Source organism: Centruroides sculpturatus, unplaced genomic scaffold, assembly GCF_000671375.1.
Source record: "Centruroides sculpturatus isolate CEXI.00-Female unplaced genomic scaffold, Cexi_2.0 scaffold678, whole genome shotgun sequence".
NCBI classification, from domain to species: Eukaryota; Metazoa; Arthropoda; class Arachnida; order Scorpiones; family Buthidae; genus Centruroides; species Centruroides sculpturatus.
Window position 1 is genome coordinate 422,242 of NW_019385241.1, and position 24,492 is coordinate 446,733.

Genomic DNA, 24,492 nt, shown 5'->3' on the forward strand with positions numbered 1-24,492 from the left:
TCTTCTGGTTCTTCAATCCATCCCCCTATATATCGAAAAATCATGTCATATTTTAAGGTCATTCAAATATAATGACACCAATTTTAAATCCCTTTTGATTATCTATCGCGCCCCATTTTATCATCAGTTTTTAGACACCCCATACTCATGTCACGCTTGATTCGTCACCCCTTGATATTAAAATCAAACATTTTTGTAAAACATATTTACAGTGCATTAATTTATTCATATTTCCCGCCAAGGAGAAGTTAATTTTAAAAACAGGCAATAGAAAAAAAGAATCAAAAAGAAAACGAAATTCATCGATTAATCACAGAAGAGTCTGATGACCTCCTGTCACAAGCCAAGGACAATATACTACAAGGATAGCCAGATCCCTATTCTACAATGTTAGCCAGGAATGGAATGGCAAGTTAGTGACGTCAGCACGAGTCCTGACCTCTCTGTTTACATAGAGCAGGGTGTGCACGTGTTTAGTTTTCGCTTTTAATATTCGTCCAATTTTGTGATTAACGAAGTGATTTATTTTAATATTTCTGTAATTGTTTTATTTGACTAAGTTTTTTATAAGGTAAGATGATTTAAATATAAGTCATTAAATATTTAAAGCTATATTTTTATGTTAGGTGAAGAACAAAATGCTGAGTACTAGGTGTGCTGTGTATGGTTGCAATAATAACCTTCTTTTTTCAAATTGGAAGCAACCTGTTTACATCGGGTTTGATCAAAAAATGACAAGAGAAATACTTTTAAAATTAATAGCAGAACTTTATTTACTATCGTATAATGTAGTAGCTTGCGTCAGTGACTGTAGTTGCAGTAACATAAGTTTATGGAAAGAATTGAATGTGAATATCAATGAAACGTTTATTATGAATCAATTATTATTATCAATGAAACGTATATTAGAGATATAAATATGTGGTTCGACATTTTTAATAGCTATGCACCAAAAGGTTCTGTTCCAAGCAAAAATGGATATGGTGTAGACTTGGAATTACAAGAAGAACATTTAAATAAAATGATAAAAATAATCTCAACAATGAGAGCAAGTGGAAAAAATGCCCTCCAAATTTTCCAGAAAGGAATGATAATCTCAATGAAATCGCTAATTGATCTTTTTCAAGATATGAAATCGACTTTTGATATAAAATACATCTGCACTTAAATCAAGATTGTCTGGAAAATTTTTTTTTTTCAAATTAGAAGCCGGGGTCCTAATGAACATCCAAGCCCATTAAATGCTATATATAGGATTAGATTGATTATTTTAGGTAAGAATCCTGGTATTTTAGAGTCAAAAGTAAATACTACAGATCGAAGACAAGAGGAATATATTATACCCAAAGTTTTAGAGAAAGCACATGTAGAAGTATCAAGTGAAAATACAGACCAATATACTGAATGTAAAACTACTTTTTCTTCAAATAAATCTTCAGGAAACTCTACATGCAATCTAGACTTTAACACAATCTCTGAAGAAACTTCCTACGATGCTCTCGAGTATATAGCAGGATATTTTGCCTATAAATATAAAGAAAAATACCCAAACTTAATTAATTCCACTAACAAAATTAAAAATCATTACAACTATAGCATTCCGTCATGGGTGCAACATTTATCTTATGGAGGGCTTATTAAACCTACTGATGAATGGCTAGCAAAAATTATAGAATGGAATAAATATTTCGAAATATATCACGATGAATCGTATAAAAAAGGCCCCGGAGTTGTACAGAATTAGTCAGTGGAAACAGTTTTACCTTTTACTTTAATAAAAGATTTTTGTAAATTAAGAACTATAATAAGAATTAATTATAGAAATCTTAAACAAGAAAACTATAAAATATTGAAAAGAATGCCTTCTGAAAATGGTGATTGTCGAAAAAAAATTAAAAAGTTAAGTAAGATAATCACATAATAAAAAATATAGCTCATTAATTTGTTAAATAAATATTAGACAAAAGACTTGTAAATTTATTGACGTACAGTACACTTATTAAATCCGAAAATTCTACAGTAGTTTACATTTAGTAGTAATTTAATAATTAATTAAGAAATGATTTAATATTTTATCGTATTTTGTTATTTGAAAGATCTGTCATGTTGAAGTAGAGGGTTTGCTGTGACGTCACATAGAGCCAAGGTCACGCTAACAAATATACGGGATCTGGCTATCCTTGTAGTTTAAAGTCCTTGGTCACAAGCTCTTACAAAATTTTAATATATCCACCTCCCGTCATATTACGTCATATTGTGTGCTTGGACGAACTATAATGAATATTAGAAAGTTCTCTAAATGCCCATTGGACGAACAAGTTATAAACAAACAAAAAACATATACTGTAGATATGATATACTAATTCGTCGAATTTCGTGCCTAATTGGCCTGCAATTTTATGTATTTAAAAAATTATTATTATTAACAATAAAAGTTATAAATAAATGTAGGGAAATTATTTAAAACTTTAAAAAATTAATATTAAATCCCAAATTTAATATTTATTATATTTATTTATTTTTTCAAAGTAATAAAATTTCAAGAACATTTTTAACCGATAGATGGCATTTGTATTTGCGGTTATTGTCGTCTGTTAAAAATATCCTTGGTGTTAACTTTTTTTTTTTTTTTAAATTAGTATTTGCTAATGGAATTATCCAAGATATATTTAAAGAGTAAGAGAAAACTTTGTAATTATTTAAATATAAATTTAAATTACATATAAATACGTAAAATATTCTTAATGCTGTATCGTGGTATGTGTGACGAGCATTTAAGTCAAGTGATTGTTAAAAATAGGAAGGAAAACGCATTGAGAAGTGCCAAAAATTTGTTAAGAGACATTTGAAATTTTAAGAATTTGTAGTTGTGACAGAATGGTTTGATTTCAATGTAACTTATTACAAAATTACATGAATATTGAATATTGTATATATACTTCATCGTGTTTTAATGCCATTTAATATATATGTAATAATATATTAAGGCTCTTTTTCGTTAACAGGATGCCAGAAGACGATAGTGAAAAACTGTCGCGTTTAACAATTTAGCCCACATGACTGTGCCAGCTTCAAGTAGCCCACTTGACTGTTCGTGGAGTACTTGATGTTATATAGTTTTCGGGAAGTGTGGGGGCTGAGGTGCGAGCGATATCAAGTGCCGAGGTGCACATCTACGTGCAAAGCATGTAGAATAAGCAATATACTGATACAGTAGTACCTCAGGATACGAAATTAATCCGTTCCAAAACTGAGATCGTATCATGAAAATGTCGTAAGGTTAATAATTTCCCCTCATACGATTACATGTAAAACCAAATAATCCGTTCCAACACGAAAAAAACACTCAAATTAAAGCTAAGTAGTACATTGAAAAAAAAAAAAAACGTTAGTAAGGAAAACACTGAGAAATGCATTTTGTAGTTGTAAATGTATAAATAACCATAATAGAATAATAATTGATTTTTAAAAAAATGTAGTTTTATTTGCACTTTATCTTTGAGGATAGAGGATGGTGGAGGTGTAAATTGGTTAGTGCTGTGCGATGCATCGATGTTTTTGTTCGTCGATGCATCGACCTTCCGATGTTTTTGAAGCATCGATCCTGAATCGATGTTAGCAATATGTGAATTTCGATTCATCGATGCATGCAGTTCATTCATTGTTCCTAATGTTACCACCTGTTCGGTTTTCACCCGGACAGTCCGGGAATTTTGTAGAAATTGTGAAATTGCGATGAAACAAAGTTCTCGCAAATATGTTTACAAATTTACACTATTTTAACAGTGAATGAACTCACACTCATTGAAACTCATCCGCAACTCTTCCATGTTAGTCTGTTTACGCCGAATTGTGGCGCGCAACCTGTCGACTTTGAGGCCGGATGGCCAACGGTCAAGGTGGCAGCCTATCGCTCTGGGGAACCCAGGATCGAATCCGGACGGGTCAAGGAATCCCCAGGAATTTTTCGGGGGTGGTCTGTTCGGATATGTCAGACCCCGTCCCTCACCACCCGGTCGCACCATTGTGGGCCTGGCCGAACCCATAATGGCACTAAGAGGGCCTTTTATAGCAGTAAAAAATAACCCTGTCGACTTTTTTTTTGCATGTACGATCGTATACGTATCAAATACAGCTAAGTTATCTGTACCTGTTCTTTCTTAATTTAGGTTACTTACGTTACTCCTACGCAAGTCCCTAGTCCCTAACTGTAACTGATTTAGAACCGGCATGCACGTTATTCTTTGCATTGTAAAATGACATTGCGCATGCGTCAGGAACTTCTGTTCGAACAAACCCGGTTTTGTTTTTTTTTTTTTTATTGTTTGAGTTTATCTTGATCGAACATCGATGTTCCAATGGGCATCGATCAAACATCGATGTGAAATCCGACATCGAAATTTAGCATCGATGCTTAGGCAAACATCGATGTTTGACATCGATGTTAAAATTACAGACATCGCACAGCACTGAAATTGGTGGTGAAGGAGAAGGGAAATGATACTAAAACTTAACTTACGTAACATAATGTAACAATAACTTAAAGTAACTTAACGCTAATTTTTTAATCTTTTCTGTTTTATATATTTTTTAAAATTTTTTATTCACTGCTTTTTGCTTTCTTTCTTTTACTTCCACCAGTACTTTCACTGGATAGAGGTCGCTTGGTAAAATATCTATCCAAAGAGATTTGGCTTTGCCTACTTTTTTAAATGTTTCTAAAATGATTTAGGCAAATGTCATTAAACTGAGCAGCAATACGGCCAGTGTGAACCTTTTTGGGATGTTTCTTTTCAATAAAATCAGTCACTTTCTGATAATACCTTAAGATTTCCTTTATCGAGCGAGATCCTTCCATGACAAAGCAAACACATGGACTGAAGTGAATAAAAAATGGTGCTGCGAACTAACATAATGTCGTATGGTGAATTTTTGTTCATACCTTGGAGCAAAAATTTGTTCAAATTTCATGTCGTATCCTGAAAATTTCGTATGCTGGAGCGTTCGTATCCTGAGGTACTACTGTATGTGTTAAAAACTGACTTTTGGAGATGAATATCTTGCAAAGGGTTAACAATTCTGGGGTGATGTGAAATCCCTCATTCAAAGCTTGAATCTTACCTGTTGCTGTACTGTACATATCAGCTGGTGTCCCATTAACCGAAAAGTACCATTAATTGTTATACCATTTAATATATATAAACATGATGAAATATAAATGCACTAAATAATGGATAATTTACAAAATACTTACACAACTAAAAATCCAGTTTGTGAAACACAAAATAATGGAGAAAAACAAACGTTTTCAATTGCCTTTAGCAATCATCTTCGAGTTAAAAAAATGTATTTGGAAATAGATATCAGAATAGAATGGGCGTTGAAATGTAATATGAATGTATGTCTCTTTAATCCGAAAAATTAAGTTTGGTAGACTATCAATACAGCTTTCAGGTTAGACATTTCTTTTATTGTTTTCACATATGCATTTCAGGCTTATATAAATGCTAAGCCCCTCTTCAGTGCAATAATATGGTTCTGTCTTCTAAAACCACGGTGTATAACTGACAACATTGGGAAGGGTTTTTAATACAGCCATTAAAAACATCTAAAATACACTTTCCAAACATTCATATGGAAAACCTCCATCCATTTGTATCCAATATTCTTCTAAATATCACTTATGGTAGCTGTTATTTTGTTATGAATGTATGTCTCTTTAATCCGAAAAATTAAGTTCGGTATTGATAGTCTACCAAACTTAATTTTTTGGATTAAAGAGACATACATTCATAATGAAATAACAGCTACCATAAGTGATATTTAGATGAAATGTAATAATTTAAAATATAAAACAAATGATATCTGTTGGTGGTCATGTGTTTGTATCTGAATGTAAATATTGAGATGTGAACGAGATGTGTCAATGGTCACCTGCACATCCTCGTTCAAGGTATATGTGGCTGAAACTGAAGTAGCTTGCCTTTTATTAATTGAAATGAGATATTCTTGTAGGTTCAGGATGTATTGTAGTCCCAATGTATTGTAGGTGTCAGCCATCTCTGTTGTCCTGAAATGGTATGGAGTATATTCCTGGAAAGTACATTTTCTGTGAGGGTCCTTGGTGTTTCTAAGAAGAGCACAGGTGGTAGGGTTCCTTCTGTAGGCCAAGGAAAGGTGGTTGCCTGCTACTACTACTTGGTATATAGCTATTAGGGTCTCATTATACTGCACAAACTTGCATTTATGCCTTTCCTGTTTGGTCCTTTTCCATTTTGGTCTTGTTCCATATACTTGTTCACTAAACATTTTATTAATCTAGGTCGGGTCGGCAACCTTTTGAGTCGGAAGAGCCAAAAATTACAATTTACAAAATTTCAAAGTTTTTAAAGAGCCACAAAATTTTTTCTTGCCAACAATAAATAGTACTCGCATAAATAAAGTTTTTTGATAAAAAAAAACTAATCTATTTATTCAGAATTGTCTTGCGTCGAAAGCGAATTAAACCTCATAGAAACATCCGACGACAGCATCATTCGAGATCTTCCGACGGACTGACGACAGTGACGGCGCTGTCACGGAAGAGGGGTGCGATGAAAAACGAGTACAAGTGGCTGAGAGATAGAATCAGTGCCGAATCCTCGTTAAACAATTCAGAACGATTTTTAAATGTTTTTTTTTTATAAAATAAATAATATTTGCGTATGGAACTAAAGAGCCGCAGCTTCACATCCAAAGAGCCGCAGGTTTCCAACCCCTGATCTAGGTGGATACTCATGCTGGATAGCCAGCTGGGTTATGTACCACAATTTATGAGTTTTTTTTTTATAGTAGAAGAGTGTGTAAATGCCTTTATTTTTACTAAGGATCTAAAAACTGCTAGCTTGTATTGGAAAGAATCATTTAAAGAGGATGGGATAAAAATTGAATTTGAAATTGAAAAAGTGGGTTTGTGGTACATCAGTGGTAAATTATATCATCCTGTATACATATGTTGATATCCAGAAAATGGGCAACAGAAGTATGTTGCTGTTCCATGTGTAAGTGGATGCCAGCAGGATTGTTATTGAAAGAATCCAGAAAAACATTGAATCAATGTTTGGTTGATGATGCCAAATAATTAGTAGGTTGTCAATATATCTGGAATATAGGGCAATGTCATGCTCATAGAATGGAAGCATCTAATTTTTCATTTGCCTGACAAATAATTTACATAATATTAGCCTGATTAATTATGGCAATTGTTTGGTTTAGTCACAAAGTGTACCCAAAAGGAGTGCCTATGGGAAATTCTTCCATAGGCACTCCTCTGCACTGCAAGTAAGTCAACTCCTCAAACTGGAAGGAGAAGTTGTGGTAAATTAAGTTGACCAACTCTAATATATTTGCATGAAAGTTGCCATCTTTGACTATGCAATTGAGAAGAAAGTCATACAGTGCAAAAGCATAGTTCTATTTTGATTGACAGATACATCAATTTGAAATTGCATACTGTGATATACATGTAGACTCCAATCTGAAGGTTGTGTAGACGTTCCAAAAGTTGTGTAGAGTTCTTAATGCCCCAGTGGTAGTTATCTAAGTTTTTTGTGATGTATCAATTAAAGATTTTTTTCAATTAGTATTGTTGGAGACACCAACTTGTCCTTGACTGGACCTAGTTGATATCCAGGTTTATGCACTTGGCAAAGGCAGAAATTCTTCATCATTTTGTGTTTCATAGGCTGAATTTTTGGTTGTGTAAGTATTATGATAAAGTATTTACAATTAAACCTTGGGTTACAAACTTAATTCGTTCCTAAAAGTTTTTCAGAAACCGATTTGTTCTCAAACTGAAACAAATTTTCACATAAGAAACAATGTAAAATGGATTAATCTGTTACTGACCCCCAAGCAAAGCCTTACCTTTTTACTTTTTTAGCTATATTTTATGCATAAAAATGCCTATACATGCAATATAATATTATCATATATATATATATATATATATATATATTAAAAGCAAAATGTTCTATCATCAACAGAAACCAGAACTAAACACTTTGCAAATAAATGCTATAAATAGAGACTCAAATCTGCCTGGATGAAATATAACCAAATTAATCAAGACAGATAACACGTACTTTCCCACACTTTTGGAAATATTATGTTTCAATTGATTTGATTTCAATTTAAATTAAAATTAATTAATTAGTTAATTTTGATTTTATTTTTAGTTTTGGTTTAAAGGCCAGAGTTTTAAATATTAATTTATATTTTTAGTTTTAATTAACTGGCTACTTATTATTAATAAATACTAGATATTAATATTATAATACCAAAACACAGAAGTAGCTCTTACTCCCATGAGCATTGAAATATAATTTGAATAATAACGTCATTGATGATTTGTGTCATGATGTCATGAAGTGATTTCAGTGCCACTAACTTCTGAATTGGTGGTCCTGTCATTGATTAGCTGTTCAACTTTCTTTAACATAGGAAGTATAGGAAGTTGACCATTGGTGGCTTGCTTGGAAACCGAGTTATTATATGGCAACTGGAGCAAACATTGCATTCAAAATTTTGTTCATAAACAGAGGCATTCATAACCCGAGATTTGACTGTATATATAATTACTTACATAATATTCAGTATACATGTAATTTTGTAATAAGCTACATATAAATTATATATATTATTATAATTAGTGGTGATATTCGAAATATTTAACAAAGGGTTCGATAACAGAAAATTTTTCCTTAACAATTTTTTTTCACTCAAATGGTGCATTAGTAACATTAGCGCAAAAACTGACCTTAAGATACCCGTATAAAAAAAAAGATGCGTTTGCAAAATTAAGTCAGTTACAATTTAACATTTTTTATGCCAGAACTATATATACAGTAGAGCATCGATTATCCAAAAGTCAATCATCCGAAAGAATTCCAGTCGGCAAATTTAAATTTTTGCCAGTGCTGTGGCGCTGCAATCTTTGGCTATGTCTTGGGCTACTCAGATATTTTACGTTTTTGATACTAAATTAACTTCTAAAGTATAATTTTTTATTGTTTTTATATTTTTCAATATATTTATTTTGTTCGTACAAAATAAAAAAATAATTTTTAACGATACAATAGCCATGATTATTATTTTAAAAAGTTTACGTTAGGCTTAACATCGACGAAAATTCAACACGAAGCAACACACAACGGAAAAAAATGTCAAGATGGGATAAATTAATATATTTATTCGTACATAATCGGTTATCCGAAATATCGATTTTCCAAACAACCCCAGTCCCCAATTGATTCGGATAATCGACGCTCTACTGTATATACATGTGTATATTTTTATATAAATAATAAAAAAGAGTGTTCAAAATGGTTTATTTTGTACATATTTTATTATGACACGTGTTCTGCAGCCATATTGTATTTTCTCACGCGCGTGGGATTGTGGGATCTCTCTTATGCTGGATCTAGTTTCAAGAACTTTCTTGAGTCAATCGCGATTGAACCTTGTTTCAGTCGAGATTGAAACGGTCGATTGAGTTTGCACCAAGGCGAACAAGGTATAAGGTTCTAGTTTAGCAGTGGTGTGCCGTGACATTTGATGATAGGGAAGCTGTATTTCTGTAAGAAGTCGAAATCCAGGGGCAATCAGTCAATTGCACGTCAGTGATGGTCTAGGGCAGGGGTGGCCAACAGTTTTTGCCCCTGGCCCGAATTGGAAAGAAAACTTTTTCCACGGGCCGAACCAGAGGCTACCCTAGGAAGATTTCGAGGTGGTACGAGATCTCATTGTGGTGTCACCCTGTACAAACTGAATAGTGGATAGAGATTACAGATACATTTTTCACATTATCATGCTTTATCAACATTCTACGCTGTACTTACGAGATTTGTAATGGAGTGTTAACTCTGAACATGCAGTGAGTTTTTTTTTTTTAGGTGTCAGAATTTTTCATCAAACTATTCAGACTTGAGTAGCTAATATTGAAAGATTCATCGTGGGCAACATAAATTCATTAGACGGGCCATATGTTGGCCATGCCTAGTCTAGGGTCCATCTGTATCGTTTATTTGGTAAGCCGGTAAAAACCGTAGACTTCTCTAAATGCATTTTTAATATCACAATTACATTTCGAATCACAGGTCATGATATAAAGGCTACAATTAAAAATAAAACAATAAAAACTTACTTGGTAAAATAAAATGTGTGGTGGATGTACCAGTACATACCTGGTACAAAATATTCTTCAATTGTATGAATATACTTTTAACCAAAATTATAATTAAATATAGCTTTGTAAAGAAATGTACAGTACATAAAAATATAAAATATTCTTTACTTTTTAAATCTTAAAACAATGCACTTAGTCAAATAGCTCCCTACGAGTGGCTAATGGATGGAATCGAAGATGGTTGCAGAGCATGCATACACGTGGACTGCCAAATCCCCAGGGTGCCGATACCGGTCAATGTCAAATACCTCTTTTGTCACATCACTAGTATATCTCAAAGGATGCGACAGGGCTGTTGTAGATTTTAAACGTTTCTCACCATATGTAAAAATCTAAATATGTTAAACTTAATAGTCATTTGTTTTCTAACTAATTCGTTTTAGAACTAAGTGTCGTCAGAAATTTCCAAAATTTACAACTTTTCGATCACTCTCGTTGAACTGGAAAAATTTCTGTCTTTATTACATTAATAATATGAAGAAATCAGTCCCGACTGTACTCGGCTAGAGATGGTTCGGTTAAGCTTTTGTTTAAGTAAAATTTCGGCTCTTTCATCAGGGTTTTGTTTATGTCCCCAATTCCCTAAGCACTTAATTATTTAGCTTCTTCTTAAGTAGAAATAAGTCGAAACCAGTTACTTTGTACTCGAATATTTGTAGTCTTGGGAAAAAAGTGGAAAGAGAAATTTTTATGACAAACGAATACATAAATCGTAAATTTAAGGAAAATAAATTCTACAGCTTTTTCTGTACCTGGTGCATCTCTCTCATTCATTAAATTTAGTTGTAAATGATGCTGTCGAAGTAACAGTTAATTTTTTAACATTTTACAAGAATTGTACACATGTTTTTCTACATCCCCTTAAAGATGGGATATACGAAATCGTAATATCACTGGTTTAACATTGAAATCCATGAGTAATATAAAATCGGAGAGCGGAATAAAGATATCAAATATTTTAATGGATTTTTTTTAACTCCTGTCAACTATACAGAACTATCATAAAAACATACCAGTAAATTCTTATCGGTTGGATTAAGTTATAAATCTACTCATGATTCACGTAATCGGGCAAGGGCGGCCAAATATCTAGCAAGCAGGCGGCTAATGGCCCGGAACCGGTCCTGGATAGAATTGGATGCGGTATATGTGTAGCATCCCAAGGTCCTAGGCTTCCACCAGCTAAACTGGGTGAGGTTGGTGCTCTGTAAAGCACATGCGCAAATCTGGCTTTTTGGATGCTGACAATACAGCGCTTCCACTCCGCCACTAATATTCGAGTATACAATAGCAATATTATGTTTTTTTTCACGTGTAGTATAGAAATCTATACTAATATTATAAAGAGGTAATGTTTGTAAGTATGTATGTAAGTTTGTTTGCAGCAGGTAATCTCCGAAACTACTCATTTGATTTCAAAAATTCTTTCACCAATATTTAGAATGGAACCTCAGGGTGGACATAGGCTGTATATTATTCCGTTAAACATTCATATAAATTAAAATATATAATCTAGGTTAAGGCTTTTATGTCCAACAGATGGCACTATGAGTACAATGCCATAAGTTTGCTTTTCTGTGAAAATGAACTAAAGCAAATCATCTTCTATCTATCTATATAAATAAAAATGTAATGTTCGTTTGTTCCTACTGATTCCTTTGAAATTTTGACACAACGCTGCATTCAAATACGCACATGTTTTTATATAATATACATGTCGAAATTCCCCCCACTGAAGGGAGATGGTTAGGATTAAGGCTTACGGTAAAGAACTCTGCTTCTATTTACACTATTTTAGATGCGGGTTTCTGCATTTTTGACTGCGTTTTAATAGGGTATGTCAAGAGAATGTACACTAAGAAGAAATTTTTCGAAAAATTTCCCCCCACGGGGGAAGTGTTATACATTTATAATAGATACATTTTGAGCCACAACAATGCATGGCGAGGTCTGCTAGTTTGTAATAAGATACATAATGTGGTTATAATAAAATATTGTGCGATTATTTTCATATAATTAAAATTGATATGTATTTATTTTTTAGAAAATACAAGGGAAGCGGTGCATCCACTGCTTCCAATGACAGCACATCACTGTAGTTTAGTACTGTTACAGAGTATAATATGTATATTTTAATATATTTTTTAAAAGAAACGAAACCACTGAGAAATGTTACGTGTGTTTAACAAGGTTCAGAAAACTTTGAAAATGTTAACAACGGGTTCGGCCGAACCTGTGTGAATATAACCACTGATTATAATAATGTTTTTGACCTCTTCTTGAGATCTGCATCAGGTTTAAAACATTATTACTGGAAGGAGTTGGATTTTTTGTTGTATATTTTGTTACAGAATAGTTCAGTTTGCAGGGAAGGTTTTCTATTTATATTATACAAAACATAAAATATTTATATATAGTATGTGAAAAAACATATATATTCTTAACATGCATTAAAATAATGTGCATGTATATGTAGTAAATGGCTCACATATTTATATATGTTATTTTATCAAAAAATTGCAAAAAATAAATGTGATAAAAAAATTTCATCATTAATACTATTTATTTATGTTTATATATAAATCAGAATATTTATATAATATATAGGATAATGGCACCAGTAGTTGACCGTTTAAAGCTGTTTTGGATTTTGGTATTACAGTGTAAAGTAAAATGAAAGGTAAAATTTATATATGGAAATAAAGTTTGTTCTATACTTGTCATGGAAAAAAAAAAAACATTTTTACTAGACCTTTGTTTGAAAAAAAATAATCACTGGCTGTTCACCCAGTAGTCAACCAGGGGGTTCTATAATCATTTATGGCAGTTGACAACTGGGTTTTCCTTCATTGAGAGCCTCACAAATCTGGCAATTGTGAAAGAATAAGTTGGCTTGATAATAGGTTAGGTTAGATTTAGGTTGAGGATTTTTATTTATTATTTTTTCCAAGCTGTATAAGACTCTATTCTCAGTGAGTTAACATAGTGTAAAGTGACTCTCTCTATTTTCTTATTTTTCCTCTTTCAGTCTACTTCTTAACTCTTAAAATCAGCTTTTGAAACTTCTGATTTCATTCAGTTCAAATTCTACAAGAGTTAGAACTGAAAGAGAATTGAAAGAAATTCTATGAAAAGTTGAAATACCATAACAATGATAATTTATGGTATTTCAACTTTTCATAGAATATGTACTTATGCATGTAAGCATACTTAAGTACTATGATAATCACTATGTATATTATTATGATAAATAAATTCTTTTATTGTAATAAAATAAAGGATGTTTTTTGATATTTATTTGTTTATAAATAAGAACAAACATTACTCCTCATCAGAAAAAAATGAATGCTTAAATGAAGTTTTATAACAACTTATTAGTCATATAGTTAAAGTTTGGTCTTAGAATTAGAATTCATTGTCTTGTTTAAACTCCCCACTGCTAATACAAGAAACTTTATCTGGCACTCATTCAAACATTGAATATTTTGTCTCACTGGAAATTTATATCATATTGTGAAAGCATTAATACATAGTAGGTACTTAACAATGGTCCAATGAAACAATAAGTATCAGTTACATTAATATAATATGAGGGTAGATCAAATATAAACGAGATTTATTTTATGTTTTAAAATTATTTATTAAAAAATAAAAAATACATTATGATTTATTTTTCTACATAGTTTCCTGCTATAGAAATGCATTTATCCCAGTGAGAAGGAAGGTTTCTTATTCCAATATCGTAGAATGAAGTTGGTTGCATCAGGAGCCAATTGCACACAAATTCCTCCACTCCTGCATCATCTTCGAATCGCTGTCCTCCTAAAGCTTCTTTAAGCGGTCCAAACAAATGAAAATCGCAGGGTGATAGGTCCGGGCTGTAGGAAGGATGATCAAGTGCAGTCCAATGCATTTTGTTAAGTTTTGAAACTGTTAGAGATGCAATATGGGGCCTGGCATTGTCTTGGAGGAGAATGACATCTCAAATCGGTTGATTTTGTCTCTTGCACCAATATGCAGCTTTAGCTTTATCCAACAGCTCGCAATAGTAAGCAGCATTGATTGTGCTTTGAATAATGTCTCGAACTGCTCGAATGTTTTCGCTTGCGATCATGTTTCTGATTTTCCACTCGTGTCTGTTCTTCCTTGAACTTTTTATGCCAGGCAAACACGTGAGTCATTGACAGTGTTTGATCCCCAAACTGTGCAGTCAATTTGCAAAAAATTTCTGTTGCATTGACTCCGTCACGAGCAAGAAATTGTATGATTATGCATTGTGCAACAGAGGGTACCTGTTGCTCCATCATTGTGAGTACTACTGGTGAATTGGTTGAAAGTATGAAACAGCCGGTGTTCCCACTCCTAATGAACCTACCCAATCAGACTAGACGCACGGGCCCTGTATTGCCAACCTTAGTTGCTCAGGAATAAAAATCTCATTTATATTTGATTCACCCTCGTAGTATAAAATGAGCAATTACTGTGAATAATCTTATTAGGTTACAATTTTCAAACTGCAAACCTACAGATTTCCATTGGTTTTTGTCCATCCTTCCTTAATCTCAAGATAGATGAATAGCGAAGGATTGTGATAATGTCACAATAAGTAATTACTCATAATTTCTATTGTAACATTATCACAATTTTATGCAATTTCTAATCATAGAAATTGCATAAAATTGTGCAATTTCTATGCACAATTTTGTGCATAGAATTTCTATGATTATAAATCATAGAAATTCTATGATTTCTAATGATTTCATTAGAAATCATTAGAAATCATAATTTTTAGAATAGAATAGAAATTTTTAAAAAGTTAATTTTTAAAAAATTAACTGAATTTTTTAAAAACTGAATTTTAAAAAATCATGTGACTTCCAGTCCATACTATAAGTTCGTACATAGTTAATTGTTAATATTTAAAAATAGTTAATAGTTAAAAATAAATTAATACTCTGGCCCCTAAGCTTTCAATATTTGGTCTTGATTTTCATCTAACCCCATTTTTGAGATTAAGAAGGATGGACAAACACCAGTGGAAATCTGTAGGTTTGCAGTTTGAAAATTGTAGCCCAATAAGATTATTCACAGTAATGCAATAATATACAATAATTCATTATGTATTAAGTTCTTTATAGAAAAATAATTTTAGTACAGTAGAACCTCGAAAACTCGGCCTAATGTGAACCGAAGGGTGGCCGAGTTTGTGAAAATGCCGGGTTACCGGGAATGGGGTTAAAAAAAATAAGTACGAGTGTTTCCTCAGAAAATACTGTACTGTACTTGTATGTATTGTTTACTTGAGAATACAACAGAGAATAAACTGCCCAAATACCCTTAAACAAAGGAAAAGTACGTCCTTTATGAAGGCATAGAGCCTTTACTACATGAAAATGAAAATTAATGAATACACTGTGTACAGTAATTTACCTGATAAGACAGACCTCAGAAAAATACTTTATGAGAGCTTTTATACTTTTATAAAGCTGTCTATAATGAAAATTAATTAACTAAGGATTTTTTTGCCCTGCCAGGGTGTGGCCGAGTTATCCGGAGTGCCGGGTTATTGAGAGCCGAGTTTTCAAGGTTCTACTGTATAAGATTTCCAGTTGATGGCTAGCATCTGATATTCATTTAATGCATTTATTACTTTGAAAATTTTATACTCTTTTAATTAAGAATATATTATTAATTTTTGTTTTTTCTTACAGATGTCATTTTCTAGTTTATATGAGAATAGCAAACAGAGGAGTAATAATTCTGACACTGAAAGTCATTATGACAATCAGATATACTCAAAAGATCAGACTGAAAGTCAGCTTTCACTTCCTAGTAAGAACATTTTATAATGATTATTTTATTTATGATAAAAGCATTTTTCATAATTTACTACAAATATATTCTTAAATATAGAAAACCATCAAATGTAGAATTAGCAAAACCAATGAAAATCAATCAAAATCATCAAATTGGATAAATACACTAAACACTGTTACATTTTTCTCTAGATCATTTTCATGAATTTTATTTATTCATAATTAATATTTACTAGATATACAGAATATTGGCATTTTATATAGTGTAGTAATTAGAATTTATTATTATTTAATATGTTAGAAACATTTAGTGAACAGATGGGTCTATAGAAGATTTGACCATACAAAAATTTTTCAGTTGATTGATTAAATTAAGTTGATAAATTGTTGATTGATTAAAAATTAATTCTAATTGTTAAACTACATACAATCACATGATGATGACATCACCTGTTTCTAGATCAAATTATATTATTAATAAATTAAAGCACTTTTGTAAAAATAATCCTTAAAAATAACAGTTTGATTGTTTCATTAACTTTATTTTAGTAATAAACTTATATGGAAATTGTAAATCTTTTTATTGTGATAACCACAGCTAATAATAATTCTTATTAAAAGTTGAACATTAGTCTTTCAGCATTACTTGGCTCTAATTCAAAAATTGAATAAATTCTTGATTTTGGCTTTAGATCCAGTTGTAGTTCTAGCTACACCAAAACATTAATTTTATGGAATGTTAAAATAGGTATTTATTTATGTAACTTTGTAGACAGCTTTTTCTTTAATTACTTTTTTTTATAAATACATGTTATTTTAAATTAAATTAAAAGTATAATGTTTTGAAAGGAAAAAAACTACAGAAGATTTTTAATATGTGATTAGTTGAAAAATTTTTTTTATGATTTTATGATTCATTTCATTGCAAAAGATTTATGAAATTTTTATAAATCTTTTGCAATGAAATTTTTAAAATAAAATTAAAATGAATTAAAAACTAATTTTACAAATTTAATTTTTTACATTTCACTTGCAATCAACCATATACATTCATATGACAGTGGCTTCATATTTTTTATATTTACTACAGTAAATTCAAGCTTTCTTCTTTGGGATATGGGAAAGACCATCAATATGGCCAAAACTTTTTGGCCATATTGATGGTCTTTCCCATATGAATGATTTGCAATAGCTATATTCCATTATGTTGCTTTCATATTTTTATTATGAGAAAAATAAACTTTCTTCAGTGTTAATAAAATGACTCAAAAATCACACACTAATCACAATTAATTTTGATAAATATTGCATTATTGTCATCAGACTAATGAAACAGATATGGAATAACAAAAGTTCAAATTTAAATGCAGTAGACATTCACCAGTGAATGTCCACTGCAGTTAAATTTATGCAATTACTGCAATTAAATACTGTAATGTAGACATTCACTGGTGAATGTCTACATTAGTTTGGAATAAGAAAGTAATGCTTCTTATTCAAACTTAATACTAACATGGTATGGGATTTCTTGTTCCAAATCATACTGGATTTCACATTTTATAGAGTGAAGGGACACAAATACTGCATCCAACTGTTTTATGGATGCATATACTGTAATTTGAAGCAGATAAACCGCGAGTTATCTATGTTTGAAAAGAATGTGAGTTATATGAGGAGGCATGTTATCTGACAGTTTTAAATTTCAATCACAAATTAAAATTGATTTCCACTATAACTGGCAGCAATTAACCCACTGGACTAACAATTATCTATTCATATATTTGTAAGAAATGACACTAAGTATTTAACTACAGTATACATCCCTGTACACTCCCTGTCAGATGTAAAAACAGTCCTGTTTTTACAATCCTAATCTATTAATATTTTGATGGATTAAGATTTAATTTTTTTATAAATATTTGCAATTAAGATACAAACTAATCTTTAGTCTAAGACAAAATACAAGAAGTTTATTTTATTATTATTGCTGGACAAAGAAAATTAGTTATAAAATAAAAACAGTAAATTTTATTTATTTATTTTTACACTTAATTTTCATAATTGAGACAATTCCTATACACCTGCAATTGAATTATGGGGTAACCAGTGAGTACAGGGTAAATTTTTCAGTAGCCACTTTCCTGTAAAGGCTAATACCATACCATACTATACCATACACACAACATGTTAACAAAGGCAACACAAAAAGTACACACAGAAGTGTGTACACTACTGTACTAAGCTATTGTCTTTACTAATATACACCAAATTAAAAGTTATTTAATATTTTAAATTTTATACAAATGTTAGTTAAATTAATGAAAAACAGATTTATACATTACAGAGTTTAAAAAATAAAGCAGAAAGATAATGTCATCTTTAGTTTCAGTTTTCTTAATTATTATTTTGAATTAAATTTAATACTTAAATAAAAATTGTGTAAAATTATTTAATTTATTGGGTTGTTCGGAAAGTAAGTTCGTTTTTTTTACCACTAGACGGATTAGTGATATTTTTCCTGCCATTTTTTTTCTAAACTGTATTATCATTATATATTTTGACAGCTAGCATTTTATGGCTTATTTGTAAAAAAATTTTGTTTGATTTCGTGCAATTGTTTATTTTTTGTGTCCCATCAAATATGGAAGATCGAAAGCAGCATCTTCGGCATATTTTGCTTTTTTATTACCAAAAAAATAAAAATGCCGTTCAAGCAAGAAAAAAATCGTGTGACATGTATGGTGGAGATGTGTTGACAGAACGACAGTGCCAAAACTGGTTTACAAAATTTCGTTCTCGCAATTTCAGTATTGAAGATGCACCACGTTATGGATGGCCAATTGAAGCCAATGAAAACAAAATAAAAGTACCGATTGAAGCAAACTGCGGAATAACAACACGTGAAATCACTAAGAGATTAAATTTGTCAAATTGAAGCTTTGAAACGAAACCAATTTGTTTCAAGTATTCGTAAACAGTTCAGTTTATGAATACTTGAAACAAATTGGTTTCATTTCAAAGCTCAATATATGAATTCCATGAGTTCTTAAAGAGAAATGCTCTATTTGGTGGGATATTAAGGAAATTTTTTTTTGGAGCTTTTACCAGACAATTTAACAATTGATTCGAAAGTGTACTGCATTCGAGTAAACAAATTGCGTAATATCATCAAACAGAAAAAGCCAGCCAGAATTGATAAAAAAAAACAGCTGTAGTGTTTTACCACAATAATGTCAAATTTCACACAAGTTTGGTAACTCGTCAGAAACTGTTATAACTTAGATGGGACATGCTATCACACCAACCGTATTTGCCAGATCAAGCACACTCAGATTATTACTTGTTCCGGTCTGTACAATTTTTTTTAACTGTAAGATATTTACTTGAAATGACAATGTCAAAAATCACTTGGATCGGTTTTTTGTAAGGAACGATCAAAACTTTTATGAATGTGAAATCGTGCTACTACCAGAAACGATGACAACAGGTATTTGACCAAAATGGTCAACATATAATTCAATAAAATATTTATTTATCATAAGAATATTGTGTTTTTTTCCACGGAAAAAAAACGAACTTACTTTCCGAACAATCCAATAATAAATTATTGTAATTATAAGTTAATGTTAGTATAAGATATCAGTGTAACTGCATATCTTTTAAAAAAATTACTTTATATTAATTATTAATAGTTAGCCAAACTATAGTCCAAATAATCTGGAAATTGTGTAGTTATGATGATATGTTAACAGAAATAGCAAAAACAGAGCAATGAAACAGAAAAAACAATATTTTAGTGCTTGAGATGGCAATTCTAAACTATTAGGGGCAGTCAAATGAAAACGAGACAAACTATATAACAATTGTGGCACGGAAGTTGGTAATGCAGGTAGGTGTGTATATAGAAGTGCCCTCTATTGGGAATCAGGAAGGAACAGTGTGAACATTCACCGCTGTGCCATTTGTCTGTTAGACATGCTCGAAGTGAGGTCGGTGAGTCGTGTTTGCATCCAACATCACTATGGAGGTCTGCTGCTTGTTGACTTTCTGGAATACAGTGCCACAATTAACACACAGCTGTACATAGAAACTTTGCAAAAATTGAAGCGTACCATCAAATCCAAACACCCAGGAATGTTGATAGACAGCATCATTCTGTTGCAGGATAATGCCCATCCACATATTACCAAGGTTGTTTTGACTACACTGCAGAAGTTTCGCTGGGAACTTCTGCAGCGTAGTCCATACACATCCTCCATACAGTCCCGATTTCTCTCCATGTGATTTCCATATTTTTGGAGCCTCGAAGAAAGACATTCGTGGTCGTCAATTTGCTTCGGACGAAAAGGTGCACGCCTGGGTACAATCATGGTTCCGTAGGCAACCGCAAACATTTTCTATGAAGGCATTGACTGTCTTGTCTCACAGTGGGACAAATGTATTAATAGTTATGGCAATTACTTTTGAAATAATAAACAATTTACTTACTTTTTTCCCATATGTCTCGTTTTCATTTGACTGCCCCTAATACATTGTAGTAATTATCTTGCTTTCAACGGCTGCTCCAGAGGCACAGGTACATGGTAGAGCAAGTTTTACAAAGGTTTTATTTTTGTTTTTGCAATTTTCTGCAGAGTGTACTGTGAAGAAGGTTATTTGCCTGAAATTTTGGTACATTATATTTGTCTTTTATTTATTTTTACTTTAATATATTTGTATTTATGATTTCAAATTTGTGTGTAACAAATGATATAAATATTTTAAATTAAAAAAAGTGTCTATTCAGATTTTCTAATTTAATAACTGACTAAACTTACTCTGCATTTTCAATTATTCTGATTTTATCTTTGTTCTTGAAAATACAGTAGAGCATCGATTTTCCGAAAGTTAATCATCCGAAAGAATTCCAGTCGGCAAATTTAAATTTTCGCCAGTGCTGTAGTGCTTCATCTTTGGCTATGTCTTGGGCTACTCAAATATTTTACGTTTTTGATACTAAATTAACATCTGAAGTATAATTTTTTATTGTTTTTATATTTTTCAATATATTTATTTTGTTTGTACAAAATAAAAAAATAATTTTTACCGATACAATAGTCTTTGCTAGGCTTAACATTGACGAAAATTCAACGCAAAGCCACACGCAACGGATAAAAATTTTAACATCGGATACGTTAAACTATTTTTTCGTACATAAGTCGGTTATCCGAAATATCAGTTATACGAACAACCCTAGTCCCCAATTGATTCGGAAAATTGACACTCTACTGTATTTAATAGCTCTATTTATGATTTTCTTCTAATAATGAAATCTATTAGTTAAGTATACCGTCTATCTTAAATTTATACACATTTTGCTTATACAATTTTCTATGTAATTAAACGTATATTGTCTTGAAATTTTGATATCAGTGGCTGCTTAAAATAAATAAAACAGTTGCAACAAAAATTACATTATTTTTTATTTATTTTGTGTTATCAAAACTATATTTAAAATACCTTTTAAACTAGAAACTATTTTTAGAAAATAACACAACTTTTTTCATTGTTTTAATTGTCATAGTATATACATATATGTTTTGAGTAGATTAGAAAAATATGCTAGGATATACACTGTTACAGTCTGTTTGATGAGGAAGGTACATATTATACATTATCATGTGATCAACAGACATGTCTGTTATTATTTTAAGCATAAAATAGCTTAAAATATTTTTTCTGTATCTATAATATTGATAAAGTTTTCATTTTACTTTTCTGGCTGTTATATATAACAGAGGGAAAGTGGCAGTTGGTATTATGGTAATAAATAATTGATTAAACTATTTTTAATTTAAAATATATATAATTACTGTTGTTATTTTATTTGTAGGTGCTTCCGACATCAGCATTTATTATAGTTTAGAAAATGTTACAAATAATAGTAGTTATTTAACTGCAGATTTTAAGAACAGCATTTTAGATGCTATAAGTTTCACTGAGAAGCAGTCTCTTGCTGATGGTGCTTCATCTATACAAACAACAGCTCAAGTGAGTTAATATTCAAAATACCAATAATTATTTTAGTGTTAAAAAAATAATTTTAAATTAGAGCCAGTTCAATAAAGATAGCACCATAGTAATACAATGCTATCTTTATTAAACTATCTCTAAAAAATTATTTATCTATTTATTGAACTAGGCTGCTTGAAACATACAAAACATTTAAGGATTCTTGTCTCAGATATTTTTCTTTGTAACATAACATAACAACAACATAAGTACTAGAGATAAAACAAATGAAACAAATATACAATGTTTTTTATTTATATTAAATAAATATGAACTAAATAAATACTCTTTTATTTAAAGTACTTCATAATTAAATTATACATAAAAAAATATTATTTGGACTTTGTTATTTTAAAATGTTTTACAGTTTGTTTATAACTGCTTACTACTAAATAAAAGATTTTTTTTTTTAATTCAGGAATTTTTTTTGTTTGCATAAAAATTTGATGCTTAAATAAAGAAACAATTACACATTAGATTTATATAGAATTATAGATTGCTAAAATTGCTAATTTGTAAAATATAATTACAGCAATCAATAATTATAATTATTGATTGCTGTAATTGCTAAAATAATTTTGGAATGAAATCTTTACATCCAAAAAATGTTTTTGTAGTAGTGATATTTCAAATACAGTATTTACTTGCATATAAGATGACCTCGCATATAGGACGAGGTGTGACTTTAAAGATCAAAATAAAGAAAATTAGATTTATTAATACAATTCTAATTTTATTTCATTTAATTACAAGTAAAATATCAAATGAACGTAAATGCACACATTGTTTCCACAAAAATTACTAGCATTTTAAACTTTAAGGAAAAATCTTGTAAAATTGACGAATCCATTTTCCGTCGATTACACTTATGAGTTTCTCCAAACTCTGATTTCCGAATAATCATCTGTTCTCATATGGGAATGGATTAAAACTTATATTGTGCTCCTGTGTGATTTCCGAATTTCAATCTGGAATTCAATTCAAAAGTGTTGCTTTTCCTATTGTTATTCATCTTTACTCCTGACAATATACAAGAACAATTCAAACAACCAGATAAAATACTTACGTTTTTAAATACAAGAGGGTAAAAAGCATTCGGTAAAAAACACTAATGCATGGTTCACAAAAATTATTTGCAAAAACTCAAAGAATCTTTTGCTCGCGCATATAGGATGACCTAGGAATTTGAAGCTGTGATAAATGAATAAAAACCTTGTCTTATATGCGAGTANAGGTAAAATTATAGTATTTAAATTTCAGAATAATTTTATAGTTTGTATCATAGCTTTGTTTTTCATATAGAAAACAAACTTGATTAATTTTAAGTGATGATATACAAAAAGATCAGCCATATAGTATTATGATTCTCTATATACAAGAATGCATATGTTTGTTTAAGTTTGTAGTTACAATATAGCATAGCAATAATACTGAAATAAAGAGTAAACCTTAATAGGTTATATCTTTTATTAAAATTACTCCATGGTATGCATTCAGAAAACTCAAATAGAAAATTTTACAAAAATTTACAAAAAAAATTGTCATATCTAAGTATAATTAATTCAAAATACAAATATTATGAAGTAAATTTTAATTGAGTGATACCATATTTACAAAATTTAAAACAATAATAATTATAATAAATTCAGAATCAGAATTTAATTTTGTTTTTTTGCATAATATATACAGCATATAATCCAAAAACTTATTGAAAGTATCTCTCTTAGCAATCAATCAAATGTTTTGTTCTCAGATGCTAAATTGTTCAAGCAATTGTAAATTTAAATAATAATGGTTATTTTAAATAAAATATTTACAACTTTATCAATCAAATTGTGCACATTAGATTATAAATAATAATAAATATTTTTATAATTGATATTTTAAAACAATACATTATATAGCATTATTTAATAATTTCTTGAAGTGAGAAAAAGATGTTCATAAATTATTGTAACATTTTTGAGATAACATTTATGAACTTATAGTTAATAATATATCATAAAATTTCATTTAATTTGAATAAACAGTATATGAATAAACTTTTCATAATAAAATTTCAATGCAAATGGTTACATTATTATTTTGTTTAGAATTCATATATACATTTTTTTACGTTTAGTTTTAAAAACATATTTCATATTTGCAGAATTAGAAAGATTATAATAATATCACAAGCAATGCATGGTATGTATTAGAACTAGCAATGTTTTTAAATATTTTAATCATAGCACATTAAATTTCATTTGTTTTAGCTAATAATATTTTTAAATGGTTTTAAAATTGTTTTAGAAAATAAAGTATTTTATAATTTTAAATTTTTAATATTTTACACTAGATGCATGTTCCATTATTTATTTGCATGCTAACATAATAATTGTTCAACTAATCAATTTTTTA

At 30.3% G+C, this 24,492-nt stretch overlaps 1 protein-coding gene across 2 annotated transcripts in view; it reads left to right on the top strand.

Annotated features, from left to right (window-relative positions):
* The first annotated feature begins 2,591 nt into the window (after positions 1 to 2,591).
* LOC111636619 (anoctamin-4-like) overlaps positions 2,592 to 24,492 on the top strand; it is a 28,987-nt gene continuing 7,086 nt past the window's right edge. For both annotated transcript variants that reach the window (XM_023381903.1, XM_023381902.1), the window contains exons 1-3: positions 2,592 to 2,676; positions 15,937 to 16,057; positions 21,914 to 22,071. In XM_023381903.1, the coding sequence (XP_023237671.1) occupies positions 15,937 to 16,057; positions 21,914 to 22,071 (279 nt within the window). In that variant the 5' untranslated portion in view covers positions 2,592 to 2,676. The remainder of the gene's footprint in view (positions 2,677 to 15,936; positions 16,058 to 21,913; positions 22,072 to 24,492) is intronic.